The 18,796-nt window shown below is 33.6% G+C and overlaps 1 protein-coding gene across 1 annotated transcript in view; it reads right to left on the bottom strand.

The window, feature by feature from the left end:
• Nucleotides 1–17,843, bottom strand: part of LOC139863926 (uncharacterized) — a 106,340-nt gene extending 88,497 nt beyond the window's left edge. The window contains exons 1-2 of the mRNA XM_071852526.1: nt 17,000–17,843; nt 16,469–16,804 (exon numbers count right to left, since the gene is read on the bottom strand). Of these exons, the coding sequence (XP_071708627.1) occupies nt 16,469–16,804; nt 17,000–17,843 (1,180 nt within the window). The remainder of the gene's footprint in view (nt 1–16,468; nt 16,805–16,999) is intronic.
• Between the last annotated feature and the right edge of the window lie 953 nt (nt 17,844–18,796).

Genomic DNA, 18,796 nt, shown 5'->3' on the forward strand with positions numbered 1-18,796 from the left:
AGTTTTGGAAAAGATTATTTACTTAATCTCATGTTGTAGTATATTTAATTACGAATGTGTGGGCGCAAAAATCGTCAGAAACGGAGTTAAAACGAAGATTCTAGAGCGAAAACGGTGAAAGACAAGTTACAATCCAGCAAACGGCTTGCCATACGGCCTGCCATAAGGGAAAATGATCTGCCAGCAAACGGCCACCAAAAACGGCTTACCCTGGCAAACGGCCTTCCAAAAGGCCTGCCAGCCGTATGCCAGGAATATTTTGTCTATTTAAAGAGCTTTTTGCATTCATTTCAACACACACCTTCTTCACTTCTCTCTATAAAACATCTCTCTATTGTCGCTCTCTAGTGATCAGTAGGAGATTAGTTCTCTCTCTAATTTCTCTTTCTAGATTCTAGAGAGAAAAGTACAGAGATTAGGAAAATAATTATCTCTCTATTGTCGCTCTCTAGTGATCAATAGGAGATTAATATGTGGTTAGTAGTAGAAGCTATCAAGCATTGTAACACTATACAAGTGTTATTCTGCCGACATTATTCGGTAATATCTATCCTTTCTTTTATTAATTTACTATAATATTCTTGTTCGATGCTTATGATTTAGTAATATTAGAAATGCTTGTTGCCATGATGTGTGAGTAATTACTTGATTGTTTGCCATGATTTAATAATGTTAGTTAGGGATGATTATCATTTCGTACTCGCTTTCTGTATATGATATTAAACCTCGTTATTATCGTCCTTCCACCAAAAAACGTGATTAAAACCTTTTATAAAGTCGACAATTATAAGGTAATTAATTATCCGTGTCTATACATTGGTCAAGGTATGAACCCATCGGAAATACCATAAAGTACATGGAGAATTACTGTAGGACCAGATCAAGACATTGGTCAAGAGTATAAGACTCGAGGAAATACTGTTGCAACAGTAGAGTACAGTGTTGATGTACTATAGGACCACTTGAGCATGGTCAAGGTTAACAGCTATGGAACCACTATAAGTCTAGTACATGGTAGATAACTAAGGGATTTATTGGATAGATTTAAGTAAGGGCTGGTTTAAATTATAAATGGAAATTTAACGCACTATAATACAAACTAAGCTTATAAATCTCTAAGGATGACTGAGAACTATCAGAGGTTTTAATTTGTCTACAAACGCTTCGATTTTACCGAACCATTGACAGAAAGGAATTCGAAACACAATCATAACAACTCACTTGGGTGACACACTAAGGTGTTAAGAAAGGTTGGATATTATATATATGGCTATGCTACTTTATTCGTGCACCCACGGTATGCATTGCATCCAAGATGGGCTGCTTATATCCTTAAACCGAATAAAGTGTCAGGAGTTGAGCATAGTCCATCCGATCAGAATCACGATAGCCTAGTTCCTCGTGACATGCTAATTGAGAAATCAGTTAGTAGGGAATCTAGTGTTTACACCAAGTATATATATCCAGTGAGTGTCTGATAATGCTAAAAATGAACATATATTTCATAGCATTATCCCTCAAGAAAGACAATCTTTTAGTTGCAATTGTTCTATTTACAAATGATATTCATTTAAATAATAAAAGGTGAAGACAAAAGACAGATTCGACGAATTGAAGACGCAAATGACCAAAAAGCTAAAAAGTACAAAGTACAATCCAAGTGGTTCAAATTATTAATGAGAAACATATAAAAATTACAAGAGTACAAGCCGTGAAACACAAAGTACAAGATATTAAATCGTACGAAAAGGCATTCGAAAATCCGGAACCGAGACATGAACCAACTTTCAGCGCGTGACGCAACGGACCAAAAATTACAAGTCAACTATGCACAAGAATATAATATAATATATAATTAATTATATATATTATTATATATTATAATTATACGCAGCCCACGTTTTGGATTTAATCTATGAGCTGGAATCCAGAGCTCTGCACTCGCGGAGCTGTGATGAAGAAAACCTCCGTACTCGCGGAGCTGTACAGTGAAACGTGAGCCTATAAAAGGCCGCACATTCTGATCGATTCAACACACCTTTTTCTATCTATCTATCTATCTACGATATATTTATATTTATAATTTATAATTTATAATTTTAATTTTAATTTAAGTTTAATAATAAAAAGGTTATAGTGGCGAATATTGTAAGTTTGTAAGTCGAAACTCTGTCCGTGTAACGCTACGCTATTAATACTCATTGTAAGTTATGCTCAACCTTTTTAAATTAATGTCTCTTAGCTAAGTTATTATTATGCTTATTTAAATCAAAGTAATCGTGATTTTGGGCTAAATATTAAAAACGGGGTAATTGGGATTTGTACCATAATTGGGGTTTGGACAAAAGAAAGACACTTGTGGAAATTGGACTATGGGCTATTAATGGGCTTTATATTTAATTAACTAAATGATATCTTATTAATTTAATATAAAGGTTACAATTTGACGCATATATAAATAACCACATACGCTTAATCGGGTACGGTGGGCGAGATATCTATAAATACCAATAATTATTCATTTTACCAGACACGGGGATGGATTAATAGTCAATGGACTCATTAAAACAGGGGTGGATTACATTCAAGGGTAATTGGTGTAATTGTTAACAAAGTATTAAGACCTTGTTACAGTTCGAATCCCCAATTAGTTGGAATATTTGACTTCGGGTATAAGGATAATTTGACGAAGATCCTCGCACTTTATATTTATGACTGATGGACTATTATGGACAAAACCGTATGGACATATCGAATAATCCAGGATAAATGACAATCAACCCATGGTAATAAAATAAAATCAACACGTCGAACATCATGATTACGGAAGTTTAAATAAGCATAATTCCTTTATTTTATATCTTATCGCACTTTTAAATATCGTAATTTTTAATTATCGCAATTTTATTTATCGTCATTTTATTTATCGCACTTTAAATTATCGCATTTTTATTTATCGTCATTTACTTTACGCTTTAATTTAAGTTGTATTTATATTTAATATTTTACATTAGGTTTTAATTGTGACTTAAGACATTAAATCGACAAACCGGTCATTAAACGGTAAAAACCCACTTTTATAATAATAATAATATTACTTATATATATATATATATATATATATATATATATATATATATATATATATATATATATATATATATATATATATATATATATAGTTTAAAAATATAGCGTTACACTTGGCTAGGTCCTTGCGGAACGAACCGGACTTACTAAAAACTAAACTACTTTACGATTAGGTACACTGCCTATAAGTGTTGTAGTAAGGTTTAGGTATATCCATTCTATAAATAAATAAATAACTTGTGTAAAATTGTATCGTATTTAATAGTATTTTACAATAAAAATATAACTATTTCGTATACAACCTCGCACACATCAAATATTTTTGGCGCCGTTGCCGAGGAACTCAAAAACGCCGAAAGCAAAACGATATAAAAAAATATATTTAGTTTTTAATCTATTTTTGTAAAAATATAAGAAGTTTTAAACATAAAAATACAAATATATATATATATATATATATATATATATATATATATATATATATATATATATATATATATATATATATATATATATATATATATATATATATATATATATATATAGTTTTTTAATTAAAAAGTTTATTTTTTTTAGAATTATAAAAATCTAATAAGTAATTGTTAAAATATAAGTTTTTATTTAAGTTATATTTTATAAAAAAAAAACTAAAAAGAGAAAAATAAAAATAAAAAATCTAAAACTGCGAATTTGAACCTACAATCATCTGAATCTGCTTTACTCCGCACTCGCGGAGCTTTTGGGCAGAAAATATCCACACTCGCGGAGCCTGCCAGACTGAAACTTAGTACAACATTAATTACGCAGTTAGGGCTTTAGTTTTATTATTATTAATTAATTAATTAAGATTAGGTTTTAATTAAATATTAATTAGTTTTAGTTTTAATTAATTTTGTATTATTAGTATTAATTAGTTTTATAAATTAATAATTTTATAATATAATAATATAAAAATAATATTTTTATAAAAACAAGTAATTTTATCATTTTTTGTCTCTTTTTATAAATTGTATATTTTTTAAATATTCGTACATTTTTCGTTCGTATTTAGTTTTAAACTTAGTTTTTGCCGTAGTTTATTTTTATTTTTAGATTTCTAAGATTTGCCGTAAAATTCCTTAAGTGCTTTTTCTTTAGACTAAGATTTAGACTCTTTAGAATTTTACGACGTTGTTTATCGCTTTTGTTTTAAATAAAGTTTTAGTGCCTTTTTAAGTTATTGCCGTTTTGGATATAGAATTCTTTTAAGCTTTAATACCTTTAGACGTAAGTTTTAATTCTTAGTTTTTAGGCTTTTAAGTTTCGACGCGCTACTTTCTTTTTATTATTTTTTGACCTTTTATTTTTTTCAACGTTTTTCGACGCGATCTTTTTCTTTATTATTTCTCGACGCTCTAGTTTTTAGGACATAGAATTTTCTTTATTTTCTTTAAATTTCGACGAAAAATTATTTTAAGCGGTTAAATTGATAGACATCAAAAATTTTCTGGTTCGTAGTAATAGTTGGATTTGTTAGTGGCGAGTTGTGGCCTTCCGCTTTAAAGGGTCCTGGCTACCTGCTGCATCTATTGGCTATTCAAAATGTGGGCAAAATCAGAAAAGTCTATTAATTTGATAGCTTATATAATTTTTATCTTTTATAACTAATAGGACATTCAGTGAATGCACCGAGCAAAACGTTCACCACCTTTCATACGTTCACCACCTGTAACTCGATCAAGACTTCTAGCCAATATTTTCGCCGTTGATTTTTCTTTAGAATCGTCATCTAGTCGACCAAGTACTCCAATTCAAATTTCCGATAATCCATTTTTTGAACCCAACCTCACAATTGAGAATCCGGAGGATATTCAAGGACAATCCAGAGATCCTGAACCACTAATCATTCCTCCTGAACCACAAATCACTCATCCAGAGATTGTCGAGGAAGAAACCATTAAATCAGAATCCTCTAGTGATTCAGATTCAACAAATTCAATCATGGAAAATTTGGAACCTCTAAGTAGGGAAGACTGAATGAGAGCTAAACGAACTGGCCAAGGTCATGCAATTACTCAACCAGACATTAACGCGCCAGATTATGAAATCAAAGGACAAATCCTACACATGGTAACTAATCAATGCCAATTTAGTTGTGCACCGAAGGAAGATCCAAACGAACATCTTCGAACCTTTAATAGGATCTGTACTCTATTTAAAATCCGAGAAGTGGAGGATGAACAAATCTATCTCATGTTATTTCCCTGGACTTTAAAGGGGAAAGCCAAAGATTGGTTAGAATCGTTACCTGAAGGGGCGATTGATACATGGGATGTTTTAGTTGAAAATTTTCTTAAACAAATTTTTCCGGCTTCTAAAGCCGTAAGACTTCAAGGAGAAATTGTTATGTTCACGCAAAAGTCAAATGAAACTCTATATGAGGCGTGGACAAGATTTGGAAAGTTGTTAAGAGGATGTCCGCAACATGGTTTAGACACTTATCAAATAGTACAAATATTCTATCAAGGATGCGACATCACTACACGAAAAGACATCGATATAGCAGCTGGTGGTTCCATTATGAAGAAAACCGCAACTGAAGCTTACAAAATTATTGATAACACTGCTTCCCACTCACATGAGTGGCATCAAGAAAAAGACATCGTTAGATCATCTAAAGCTGCTAGAGCCGATTCTAGCCATGACTTTGATTCCATGTCCGCAAAGATAGATGTTTTCGAGAGACGAATGGAAAAGATAACTAAAGATATTCACTCAATACGAATTAGTTGTGAGCAGTGTGGAGGACCACATTTGACAAAAGATTGTCTCAGTATTGAACAAACAATGGAACAACGAGAGAATGTTTCATACATGAACCAAAGGCCTGGAAATAATTATCAGAATAATTATCTAAAGCCAAGACCAAACTACAATCAGAATTATAACCGAAATGTTCCATACAATAACCAACAAGGTCCTAGCAATCAACAAGTATCGAACAATACTTACAATCAGCAAAGACCTATTTTTCCAATTAAACCACCACAAACCGATGATAAAAAGCCAAATTTAGAAGATATGATGTCAAAGATAGTTGAATCTCAAACTCAATTTTTCACATCTCAGAAACAAACTAATGAACAAAATGCTCAAGCATTTAGAAATCAACAAGCTTCTATTCAAAATCTGGAACAAGAAGTAAGCAACCTAGTAAGGTTGATAGGTGAAAGAAAACTGGGAAGTCTACCCAGCGATACAAATGCTAACCCTCGAAATGAAACAGCTAAAGCCATTACCACGAGAAGTGGTATTACACTTAAACCACCTGAAATGCCTGTAATTTCTGATGACGCTATTCCCACTCCACAGGCACCACAGCCTGAGCAAGAAAAGAAAAAAGAACCGGTAGTTGAAAAGGTTAATGAAGATAACACAGTTAAGGCTAAACCTTATGATAAACCATATCAACCACCACTTCCTTACCCGAGTAAAATGAGAAAAGAAAGACTTGAAGCCGAGCAATCCAAATTCTTGGATATGTTTAAAAAAATAAATGTCAATCTTCCTTTCATTGATGTGATTTTAGGAATGCCTAGATATGCTGAATTTCTGAAAGATCTAATCACAAATAGAAAGAAAATGGAAGAACTCTCGGCTGTTACTATGAATGCAAATTATTCTGCAGTGCTGTTGAATAAAATACCAGAAAAACTCTCAGATCCAGGAAGTTTCACAATTCCATATTTTCTGGGTAGTCTTAGTTCAATAGAAGCATTGGCAGACTTAGGTGCTAGTATAAATCTAATACCGTATTCACTATACGCAAAACTAGACCTTGGAGAATTGAAACCAACACGAATAAGCATACAACTAGCCGATCGATCGGTAAAATATCCTAGAGGGATAATGGAGAACATGCTAGTTAAAGTTGGTACTTTAGTATTTCAAGTAGATTTTATTATTCTGGACATGGAAGAAGATTCTCGAGTTCCTCTCATATTAGGAAGACCATTCTTAAACACGGCTAAAGCAATAATAGACGTGTTCGGTAAGAAACTGACCCTAAGTATAGAGGACGAGAGTGTTACCTTTTCTGTTGATAGAGCCATGCAACAACCCCAATCTGCAGATGTTACATGTTATTATATTCAAACTATAGATTCACATGCAGAATTGTTAGAAGAATTTCCATAATTACAAGGAACGGGAGAATGTTCTTTAGGAGAAGGAACTTAACCAATTGATGAAGCTGATATGTTAGCCGCACTCATGGCTAATAATTATGAACCAACCATAGAAGAACTTCAAATGTTAAAAGAAGGAGACAGATATCAATACAAATCATCGATAGATGAACCAACGACATTAGAGTTAAAGCCACTTTCAAACCATTTGGAATATGCTTATTTACACGGTGAATCGGAATTACCTGTAATAATATCGCCTTCTCTTACGAAAAATGAAAAATCTCAACTCATTTCTGTGCTAAAAGCTCATAAACCAGCTATTGCATGGAAGATTCATGATATTAAAGGAATATGTCCTTCGTATTGCACACATAAAATCCGTATGGAAGAAGGTCATAAAACGTATGTGCAACGCCACCTAAGACTAAATCCTAATATGCAAGATGTTGTTAAGAAAGAAATTATTAAACTACTAGATGCAGGTTTAATTTATCCAATCTCTGATAGTCCATGGGTAAGCCCAGTTCAATGCGTACCTAAGAAGGGTGGTATGACTGTCATCACAAATGAAAAAAATGAACTTATTCCTAATAGGACTATAACAGGATGGCGTGTTTGTATAGATTATAGAAAATTAAATGACGCCACCAGAAAAGATCACTTTCCCTTACCTTTCATTGATCAAATGTTGGAAAGGTTAGCTGGGAACAGTTACTATTGTTTTCTTGACGGTTTTTCCGGATATTTTCAAATTTCAATAACACCCGAGGACCAAGAGAAAACCACATTCACGTGCCCTTATGGTACTTTTGCTTATAAATGCATGCCATTTGGACTTTGCAACGCCCCTGCAACCTTTCAAAGGTGCATGATGGCGATTTTTCACGACATGATAGAAGAATGCATGGAAGTTTTCATGGATGACTTTTCAGTCTTCGGTGATACTTTTGAAACATGCCTAGTTAATCTTGAACGAATGCTTATTAGATGAGAGCAATCAAATCTAGTTCTTAATTGGGAGAAATGTCATTTCGTGGTTAAAGAAGGCATCGTTTTTGGTCACAAAATTTCAAAGGAAGGAATTGAAGTGGATAGAGCTAAAGTAGATGTAAGTGCTAAACTTCCACATCCCACCAATGTTAGAGGAGTTAGGAGTTTTCTAGGGCATGCCGGTTTTTACCGACGTTTCATAAAAGATTTTTCTAAAATTGCCACTCCTATGAATAAAATCCTAGAAAAAGATGCTCCATTCATCTTTTCGGATGAATGCATTAAATCTTTTAATATTCTTAAAGAAAAACTCACTAATGCGCCGATCATGATAGCTCCAAATTGGAATCTACCATTTGAACTCATGTGCGATGCAAGTGATTTTGCAATGGGAGCCGTTTTAGGACAAAAGATTGAAAAACGACTTCAACCTATTTATTACGCTAGTAATACGTTACAAGGAGCACAAACGAATTACACAACTACTGAAAAAGGACTTATTGCTATTGTTTTTGCTTTTGACAAATTTCGTTCATATCTCGTTCTAGCTAAAACGGTGGTCTATACTGATCATTCTGCTCTTAGATACCTATTTTTAAAACAAGATGCCAAATCACGATTAATCCGTTGGATCTTACTCTTACAAGAGTTCGATATTGAAATCCGAGACAAAAAGGGAGCAGAAAATCTCGCCGCTGATCATCTTTCTCGTCTTGAAAATCCTGAATTAGAAGTTCTAAATGAGTCGGCTATACAAGATAACTTTCCTGATGAATATCTTTTGAAGATCGATTATAGTGAAATTCCATGGTTTGCAGACTATGCAAACTACTTAGTATGTGGATTCCTTGAAAAAGGGTTATCATACCAAAAACGAAAGAAATTCTTTAGTGATATAAAACACTATTTCTGGAAAGATCCACATTTATTTAAAAGTTGTTCCGATGGAATAATACGCCGATGCGTATTCGGAAATGAAGCTAGTCAAATCTTAAACCATTGTCACACAGGACCAACAGGAGGGCATTATGGGCCTCAACGAACAGCAAGGAAAGTCTATGACACTGGATTCTATTGGCCTACAATTTTCAAAGACGCACACCTTCTTTGTAAATCCTGTGATGCTTGTCAAAGGGCCGAAAAAATAAGTCAACGTGATAAAATGCCACAAAATGTCATTCAAGTATGTGAAGTATTTGACGTTTGGGGTATTGACTTTATGGGTCCATTTTCAAAATCTCATAATAATCTCTACATTCTCGTTGCCATTGATTATGTATCTAAATGGGCGGAAGCACAAGCTCTCCCAACTAAGGATGCACGAGTTGTAGTCAACTTCTTAAAATGTCTTTTTACAAGGTTTGGAACAACGAAAGCTTTAATAAGTGATCGGGGTACTCATTTTTGTAACAATCAACTTGAGAAAGTTCTCAAAAGATATGGAGTAACTCATAAAATCTCAACCGCTTATCATCCACAAACAAGTGGACACGTTGAAAATACCAACCGAGCATTAAAACGTATTCTAGAGAAAACCGTAGGATCAAATTCGAAGAAATGGTCCATGAAATTGGAGGATGCACCCTGGGCTTTTAGAACAGCCTACAAAACTCCAATTGGAACCACACCTTTTAAACTCGTTTACGGAAAAGCATGTCACCTTCCAGTAGAAATTGAGCATAAAGCATTTTAGACTTTGAAGACATGTAATCTTGATTTGCATGAAGCCGGACGTCTACGGTTAAGTCAACTAAATGAATTAGAAGAATTAAGACATGAAGCATATGAAAATTCGTTAATCTATAAGGAAAGAACGAAGAAATGACATGATAAAAGAATCAGAAGTTCAAAAGAATTTAAAAAAGGAGACATAGTTCTTCTTTTCAATTCACGATTCAAGCTATTTCGTGGAAAATTGAAATCAAGATGGTCTGGACCATTCATAGTCAAAAGAGTTTTCCCATACGGAACAATAGAGTTAATAAATTCAAATGGGATTAAATTTAAAGTTAATGGTCACAGAGTTAAACATTACATACATGGTCCAATGGAAGTTGACAATGAAGTCAATCATAATTTCACCACTCAAGAAAACTCTCAGAATGAAAACATAAATATGTTATCAAAAACATATGAAAAACCAAAATTGGAAGACGGGGAAGCTTCAAATTGGAGTGATGAAGAAGAATTCCTATACAAACCTCCCATTCCAAGAAACGAAGAAAAATGTGAACAAGAAGTTCAAGTAGAAGTGAAAGAACCAAGAAAAGATCACCCGGAAAAGGTTAACAAACCAACTCTACTTACTAAAGTAGGAGACCCTGGTGAATTTATCATTTCTTGCTTGCTTAATGATCGTCCTATGTATAATGGACTCGCAGATTTAGGAGCAAGTGCAAATGTTATGTCTCTTTCCTTATACAAAAGATTAGGTGTGGGTAAATTAAGACCAACCAGAATAGGTGTTCAATTATTTGATCAAACCATTAAACACCCGGTTGGAATAACCAATAATTTACTTGTTAAAGTGGGAAGTTTGACCTTTGTTGCAAACTTTATATTTATTAATATAGAGGAAGACCTTGATATTCCTCTAATTTTAGGTCACCCATTTTTAGTGTCACACCCCCCAAAATGGACCAGGGGTAATTGTGACCAATCATATCATAACACAGTTGTATAAACGAGAACGACTCTATATGAGACTTTTTAAATAAAACCTTTGTTAATAAAACAGCGGAAGCAGTAATACATGTTTACATTATTATTAAAACATAAAATAAATGTTTATGAACTAAAATATAATATGCGATGTGGACTCCATGCAAGCATCAAATCTATCATCACAAAGTTAAAGACATCTAGCTCAATCATCACCTGAGACAAAACATGCTTAAAGTGTCAACCAAAAAGGTTGAGTGAAATTCACAGGTTTATAAATAATATCCAAAGTTTTAGACCACAAGATTTAGTTTAAAATTGATTGATATAGAAATATCAATCTAAAAGTGTTGCTGTAGTTTGTAATATCGCTACTAAACAATTTACCCTATGACACCTTGTACTGTCAGTGTCGTGGAATCATTATTATATAACCAAAGATCAACGGTCGAATGGTTAGAGACGTTACTCTCAATAGGCCTACTTACAATATTTAAGTTTGCATTTATACGTAGCAATTAACGATATTACGGTAGGGACTTAGCATGAATCAAAGCAAGACAGCATAGTTAACAATTTAGTACTTGTGTCTAAGCGTAAAACAGTTAAAAAGAAAGCATGTGTCTTACCCTAAAAGTTATAAAAACAGTTATGTAACAGTAAAAAGTGGGGCTATGAAATTCACCTTAGTAGCACAAAAGAGTATTCCACGAAAGAATTGAACGGAAGGACGTGACCGAGATCTCAACCTAGATATAGAACGTATGATCAGACATTGCCTAATAGACAATAGTATATAGTACTATATTGATAGTAATGGTTCACTAAAGAATTTCCATTTTCGGAAGGTTACTATTTATGGAAAGTTTCCACTTATAGTAATTTTCCAATTTTTGAAAGTTCGGGTTAATCTTTAGCAAGACGTTGTATAACTTTACTCAAACTTCGTTGCTATCAAATAAGTCAGGAATGACCAGATGTAACCGGGGGCCCAGGACTCTTGACCAGAATCTAAGTCATGGCATTCGAGATCCACAAGCTTACCCATAAATGGCAACCTAGACATCATTCACTTACGATCGTGAGTAGCGATGAAGTTCACATGAATTGTACATTATCTTTGATTAACCTTCACTTTAGGTTTATATGTTATTATATATGTAATATTATATTTATTAATGTATTAACAATTTGATTATCTTATATTATATACTATAAGTTATAATTATTAAATTAGTATAGTTATAAAATAAGTGTTTATTAATAATGTATTGTTATTAACTTACACTATAAGCATTATACTTTATTATATAGTATACTTAGTTAATAACCGTATGTTATAATAATAATATTAATTTAGTATATGTAATATACTTATGTTAATCGAAAATCATACTAATATATGTTAATTCGAATATTAATTCATTAAATATTATATTTATAATTTTTATAAACTTAGTTAATTATACAATTCAGTAGGATATTTTATAAAAATAATTTTATCAAGTTTTTGTATTTATTTCCCACTTTTCTTTATATATATACTGGGTTTATATTAATCAAATTTAATTAGGTAATAAATATTAAATCGACCTAAATAAATAATTTTATATTTTTACAGGTTCTATATTATGTAAAAATGTTATAAAAATTATTAAATCATTGTATCAAAATATTATTTATTTAATGTTTTCTAATTATTTAACCATTGTAATCGGCCTATAATTAAATAAATAGGAAAAATAATTTAAAAATAATTTTTATATTTTTTATAAAGTATCTAGAGATGCTACTAATCATATAAAAATTTTATAAAAATATTTAATACACGTTTGTATTTATTTTGTATTTTCTTTATTATTTCTCTCGGTTTAGAATAATGCAAAAGTAAATTCTTTTTAAATACTAATTGTCCCATTTATTTAATTTTTATAATTTTCACGTGTTTATAAAAGTATAATAATCTCAAAAAAAATTTATAATTATTTTTATTACTGTTTAATATTTTATTACGAATTTTATATTTTTTTTATGTTTAAATACTACATAATTCGTATTTAATTATAAATAATATTCCATAAATTATCAAAATTATTTTTATACATAATAATACTTATAATACTAATTATAACATGTAAAAATAATTTATATATATTAAATTCGAATTTTTAAAGAATATACAAAAAAATAAAAGCAATTCGAAAAAAAATATAGAAAATACCTCAAGTACTTTCTCAAGTTTGTGAGAGAGTTTTTCCAAAGATTTGATACAAGTTTTTATGAAATAGAAGTGGGTATTTATAGGAAAAAAATGGTTGGTGAAAAGAAAATATATAAATAAAATAAAGGTGCCAATTTTGACAAATAATAAAAATATGTTAAAAATGTTTTTAATAAGTATTTGTTTTTGAAAATATTTAGTCAAAATTCATGGGCTCATCATTTAATTTATAAAAAAATCTCTTTTTTTATAAGCTAAAAATATATATATAATGATTAAAATAACTTATCATTTAATTAATAATTATGTTTCATATAGTTTTAAATATAATACGCATTAATATTAATATTAACTAAAGTTATTTTATATAATTAGTGTAAACTTTAGTTAACAAAAAGTGTCGACTAAAAATAAATATTTGATCAACGTCGAATTTAATTATATATTACGTATGGATAACAACCCTATAGGCAAATTAGTCAATTCAAGTATGGAAATATGAGGGTTGTTATAGTACCTACCCGTTAAAAGAAATTTCGTCCCGAAATTTAGTTGTTGCCATCAATCGGCGTTGTTCATACATAGACGAGGATATCTACGTTTTATTTGGTTTTCACGTTCCCAGGTATGCTCGGGACCTTGCGTGAATTCCAACGGATAGAATATTGTTCTGTTTCAAGAATTAAAATCATACAAACCATAATTTCTACAAGTTCTTCTACGAAGTGCATTTTATTATTAATGCGGAGATCATCCAAAGGAATAACAAGTGTGTCATCAGCAAGACACTTTTTCAGGTTCGAGATATGAAATACGTCATGTACATTACTAAGCTCAGCAGGTAGTTCTAATCGATACGACACGGGACCAATTCTCTTAGTAATCTTGAAAGGCCCAACAAAACGCGGACTTAGTTTGCTTCGTTTACCAAAACGAACGACGCCTTTGCAAGGGGATACTTTCAACATGACTTTATCACCAACTTGGAATTCCAAATCCTTTCGACGATTATCAGCATAGCTCTTCTGTCGGCTGCGGGAAGTTTCCAATCGTTTCTTAATCTGTACGATCTTTTTGGTAGTTTCATGTATGATTTTAGGACCAGTTAACTGTCTGTCCTCTAGTTCATCCCAACATAGGGGTGATCTACATTTCTGTCCGTATAAGGCTTCAAAAGGTGCAACCTTAATACTTGAGTGGTAACTGTTGTTGTAAGAGAATTCAGCCAAGGGCAGATGCCTGTCCCAACCTTTGCCGAAGTCGATAACACAAGCACGAAGCATATCTTCCAATGTTTGAATGGTTCGTTCAGTTTGACCATCAGTTTGTGGATGATAAGCGGTACTCATGTCGACTTGAGTTCCAAGTGCAGATTGTAAAGTTTTCCAGAATCTAGAAGTGAATCGACTATCGCGATCAGAAATGATAGAAATAGGGACTCCATGTCATGAGACAATCTCTTTGATGTAAAGTTGTGATAATTTCTCCATCTTGTCAGTTTCCTTGATTGTTAAAAAGTGTGCACCTTTAGTAAGGCGATCCACTATGACCCAAATAGTATCATTACCACTAGAAGTCTTAGGTAATTTAGTAATAAAGTCCATAGTTATACATTCCCACTTCCACTGCGGAATATCTGGCTGTTGAAGTAAACCAGACGGCTTTTGATGCTCGGCCTTAACTTTCAAACAAGTAAGACACTTGCTCACATACTCAGCAATATCAGATTTCAGATTAGGCCACCAATAAAACTCTTTCATATCGTGATACATTTTACTAGAGCCTGGGTGAATAGAATACCTAGTCTTATGTGCTTCATCCAAGACTAGTTCTCGAAGATTTCCAAAGGTTGGGACCCAGATTCGGTTATTAAAATACCGTGTTCCGTTTCCCTTGAGTTCAAGTTGCTTTTCAAGACCTTTTAGTCTCTCGAGTTGGACATTTTCTTCCTTCAATGCTTCAAGTTGTGCTTCGCGGATTCGAGTTGTAAGATTAGTCTGAATAACCATGTTCAAAGCTCGGACTCGAATAGGTTTATTACGTTCCTTTCGACTGAGAGCATCGGCAACAACATTTCCCTTACTGGGATGGTACTTAAGCTCACAATCATAGTCGTTTAGTAGTTCAACCCATCGCCGTTGCCTCATGTTTAGTTATTTCTGATTGAAGATATGTTGAAGACTTTTATGATCGGTAAACACCGTGAATTTAATTCCGTAAAGGTAATGTCTCCATATCTTCAAAGCAAATACCACAGCTCCTAACTCCAGGTCATGTGTGGTATAATTCTTCTCATGTTTCTTAAGTTGTCTAGATGCGTATGCAATAACTTTTTGACGTTGCATCAATACACAACCGAAACCTTGATTCGAGGCATCACAATAAACTATGAAATCCTCGTCTCCTTCAGGTAAAGATAGAATCGGGGTTGTGGTCAATTTCTCCTTTAAAATCTTAAATACAGATCCTTGTTCTTCATACCATTCAAACTTCTTCCCCTTGTGACTTAACTTAGTAAGAGGTTTCGGTAGAATAGAAAATCCTTCGATAAATCTTCGGTAATAACCAGCAAGTCCTAAAAATTGGCGAATATTCTTCGCATTCTTAGGCACTTCCCAGTTCTAAATAGCAGTGATTTTTGCTGGATCGACATGTATTCCTTCACTATTAACCACATGTCCAAGAAATTGAACTGTTCGTAACCAGAATTCACACTTTGAGAACTTGGCATACAGTTGTTCTCTCTTCAAGAGCTCTAAAATCAAACGTAGATGTTGTTCATGCTCTTGCTCGTCCTTGGAATAGATTAAGATATCTTCGATGAAAACAATCAAGAATTTGTCAAGATAAGGTTTGCATACACGATTCATAAGATCCATGAATACAGCAGGTGCATTTGTTAAACCAAAAGGCATAACAAGAAATTCGTAATGTCCATAATGAGTTCGAAAGGCAGTCTTGGGAACATCAGTTTCCTTGACTCTCAGCTGATGATACCCTGACCTAAGGTCAATCTTCGAAAAGATACTTGACCCTTGCAGTTGGTCAAATAGGTCATCAATACGCAGAAGTGGATAACGGTTCTTGATAGTTAACTTGTTGAGTTCTCGATAATCAATACACATTCTCAACGTGCCATCTTTCTTCTTAACAAAAAGAACAGGTGCTCCCCATTGAGATGAGCTAGGACGAATGAATCCTTTCTCTAAGAGTTCTTGTAGTTGGATGGATAATTCTTTCATTTCGGATGGAGCTAGTCGATATGGTGCCTTTGCAATAGTTGCAGCACCGGGAGTTAGATCGATTTGAAACTTGACTTGTCTTTGAGGTGGAAGACCAGGGAGTTCTTCAGGAAAAACTTCAGGGAATTCTCTAACCACCGGAACATCTTCAATTCGTTTCTCTTCCGGTTCGACTTCCTTAACATTAGCCAAGATGGCTCGATAACCCTTCATCAGGTATTTACGAGTTTTGATACAAGAGATGATATTAAGTTTAGAACCACTCTTTTCTCCTTGTATGATTAGGGTTTCACCATTCTCAAGAGGAATATTAATGGTTTCATCATAACACATGATTGCAGCTCTCAACGGGGTTAGCCAATCCATCCCTACAACTACATCAAAGCTTCCTAATTCGACTGGAAGTAAGTCGATCTTAAAGTTTTTGTCGGCTAGAATCAGATCACAATTTTTATAAATGTTGTCTACTTTCATAACCTTACCGTTTGCTACTTCTACAAGGCGCTTGATTTCTAAGGCTTGTGGTTTTTCAGTGAATAAGGCACAAAATTCAGTAGACACATAACTTCTATCAGCACTGGAATCGAATAAAACAGTAGCATAGAAATTGTTAACAAGGAACGTACTCGTTATAACTTCATCTTCCTCACGGGCCTCTTCGATAGTCATGACAAATGCTCTACCCTTAGCATTACCCGCTGTTTCAGTCTTGTTCTTAGGGCATTGGTTTCTGAAATGCCCAACTTCCCCACAACCGTAACAAGTAGGCATGGTTGGATTAGTCTTTGCAGCTGGAGTGTTGGTTGCAGGCAGCACAACCTTACAATTCTTGGCTAAGTGGCCAATTTTCTTACACCTACTGCACTCAACAGTGCACCTCCCATAATGATGCTTATCACAGCGATTACATAACAGCTTTGTTCCAATATAACCACTTTTTTTAGCATCACTAACCCTTTTGTTTAAACCCTGACCCGAACTCTGAGCAGACTCAAACTTCCTTTTATTATCCGCAGCTTTTACTTCAGTTTGCTTATTTGTGGCGAGCTTCCTTCTTTTCGCCATTACCAAATTTTGAGCCATCAATATCACACCATCGACGGTCTCCTTACCAGCAGCTATCACATTACCCTGAATCTCATTAGGCAGACCTTCAACATAACGTTCAATCTTCTTGTGTTCTGTAGGTACCATGTCGGGGCACAATGTAGCCAACTCTAAGAAACGGTTGGTATAAGCCTCAATGTCAGTACCCTTCACCTTGAGTTCCCAGAACTCACTTTCCATTTTCTGGACCAGATTTCTCGGACAATACTTGTCCGTCATCATTCTTTTTAGGACAGTCCATGGAATGGCATTTGCAGCATCAAGTCCCACAGTTTGAGAGTATGCGGTCCACCAAGTCAGTGCACCGCCAGATAAAGATCCTGTAGCAAACTTAACGCGATCAACATCGGCACAATTGTACATCCAGAAAATAGATTCAAGTTTTTCGAATCACCGAGTTAGTTCAACCGGTCCCTCAATTCCTTTATAGCTTGGAGGTTTGCAGTTTGAGAAATCCTTGTATGAACAAGTTTTGGGGAGATTCTGTTGACCGTTGTTACCATTGCTGTTGTTGCCCTGGGCGGCAGCTAAAAGTATCTGAAATTACTCGGCAGAGAGAGTGATGTTGGGAATAGTGTTGTTGTCGTTTGTTTGTGCAACATTAGTCATTTTCTTCAATACATAAATAAAGTATTAATTGAAGAGTTATGGTGCTATAAATATAAGTTTGCAATTATGATTCATAATAATCACACAACACACACATATAGATATGGTGAGATAAGACAAGATTTTTAAAAACAAACACTTGACTTTTATTAATAACGAATGGATAAATTATCCTTATTACACAGAAAACGATGAGTAGGCAAAGCCTTTATATGAAAAACACTTGACATTTTTTTTTATAACTAAGTTAGTTGTGTTTAAGTCTCTTGGAGGGACTAGGGGTTTCAATAATAGGTGTCTCAGGTTCCTTCCTCTTTTGAGAGAGAGCTAAGACAACAGTGGGCTCAGACTCCTTCTCGGGTTCAGATTCTTCTTCTTCTTCTTCAATAATTTCCTCCATGATTTCTTCTTCATCATCATCATCATCAATTTGGGATTCTCCAGCAGGTGGTGAATATGGTGAAGTAGCGGGCATATAGACTGGTGATGCAGGAGGTGTAGTCGGAACATAAACTGGTGATGCAAGTGGAGTAGCAGGTGCGTAAGTTGGTGAGTTGCCTGATCCTTCAGTTTCAGAATCAGAGATGATGATCGAATTACGTTTGACTGATCCTTCAGTTTTGGAGTCAGAGATGATGATCGGATTATGGTTAGGCATCCTAAAAGAAAGAAGGAAAGAGAACTAGAATGATTCTAAGGATGACATA

Source organism: Rutidosis leptorrhynchoides, chromosome 8 (genome assembly GCF_046630445.1).
Source record: "Rutidosis leptorrhynchoides isolate AG116_Rl617_1_P2 chromosome 8, CSIRO_AGI_Rlap_v1, whole genome shotgun sequence".
Taxonomy (NCBI): domain Eukaryota; kingdom Viridiplantae; phylum Streptophyta; class Magnoliopsida; order Asterales; family Asteraceae; genus Rutidosis; species Rutidosis leptorrhynchoides.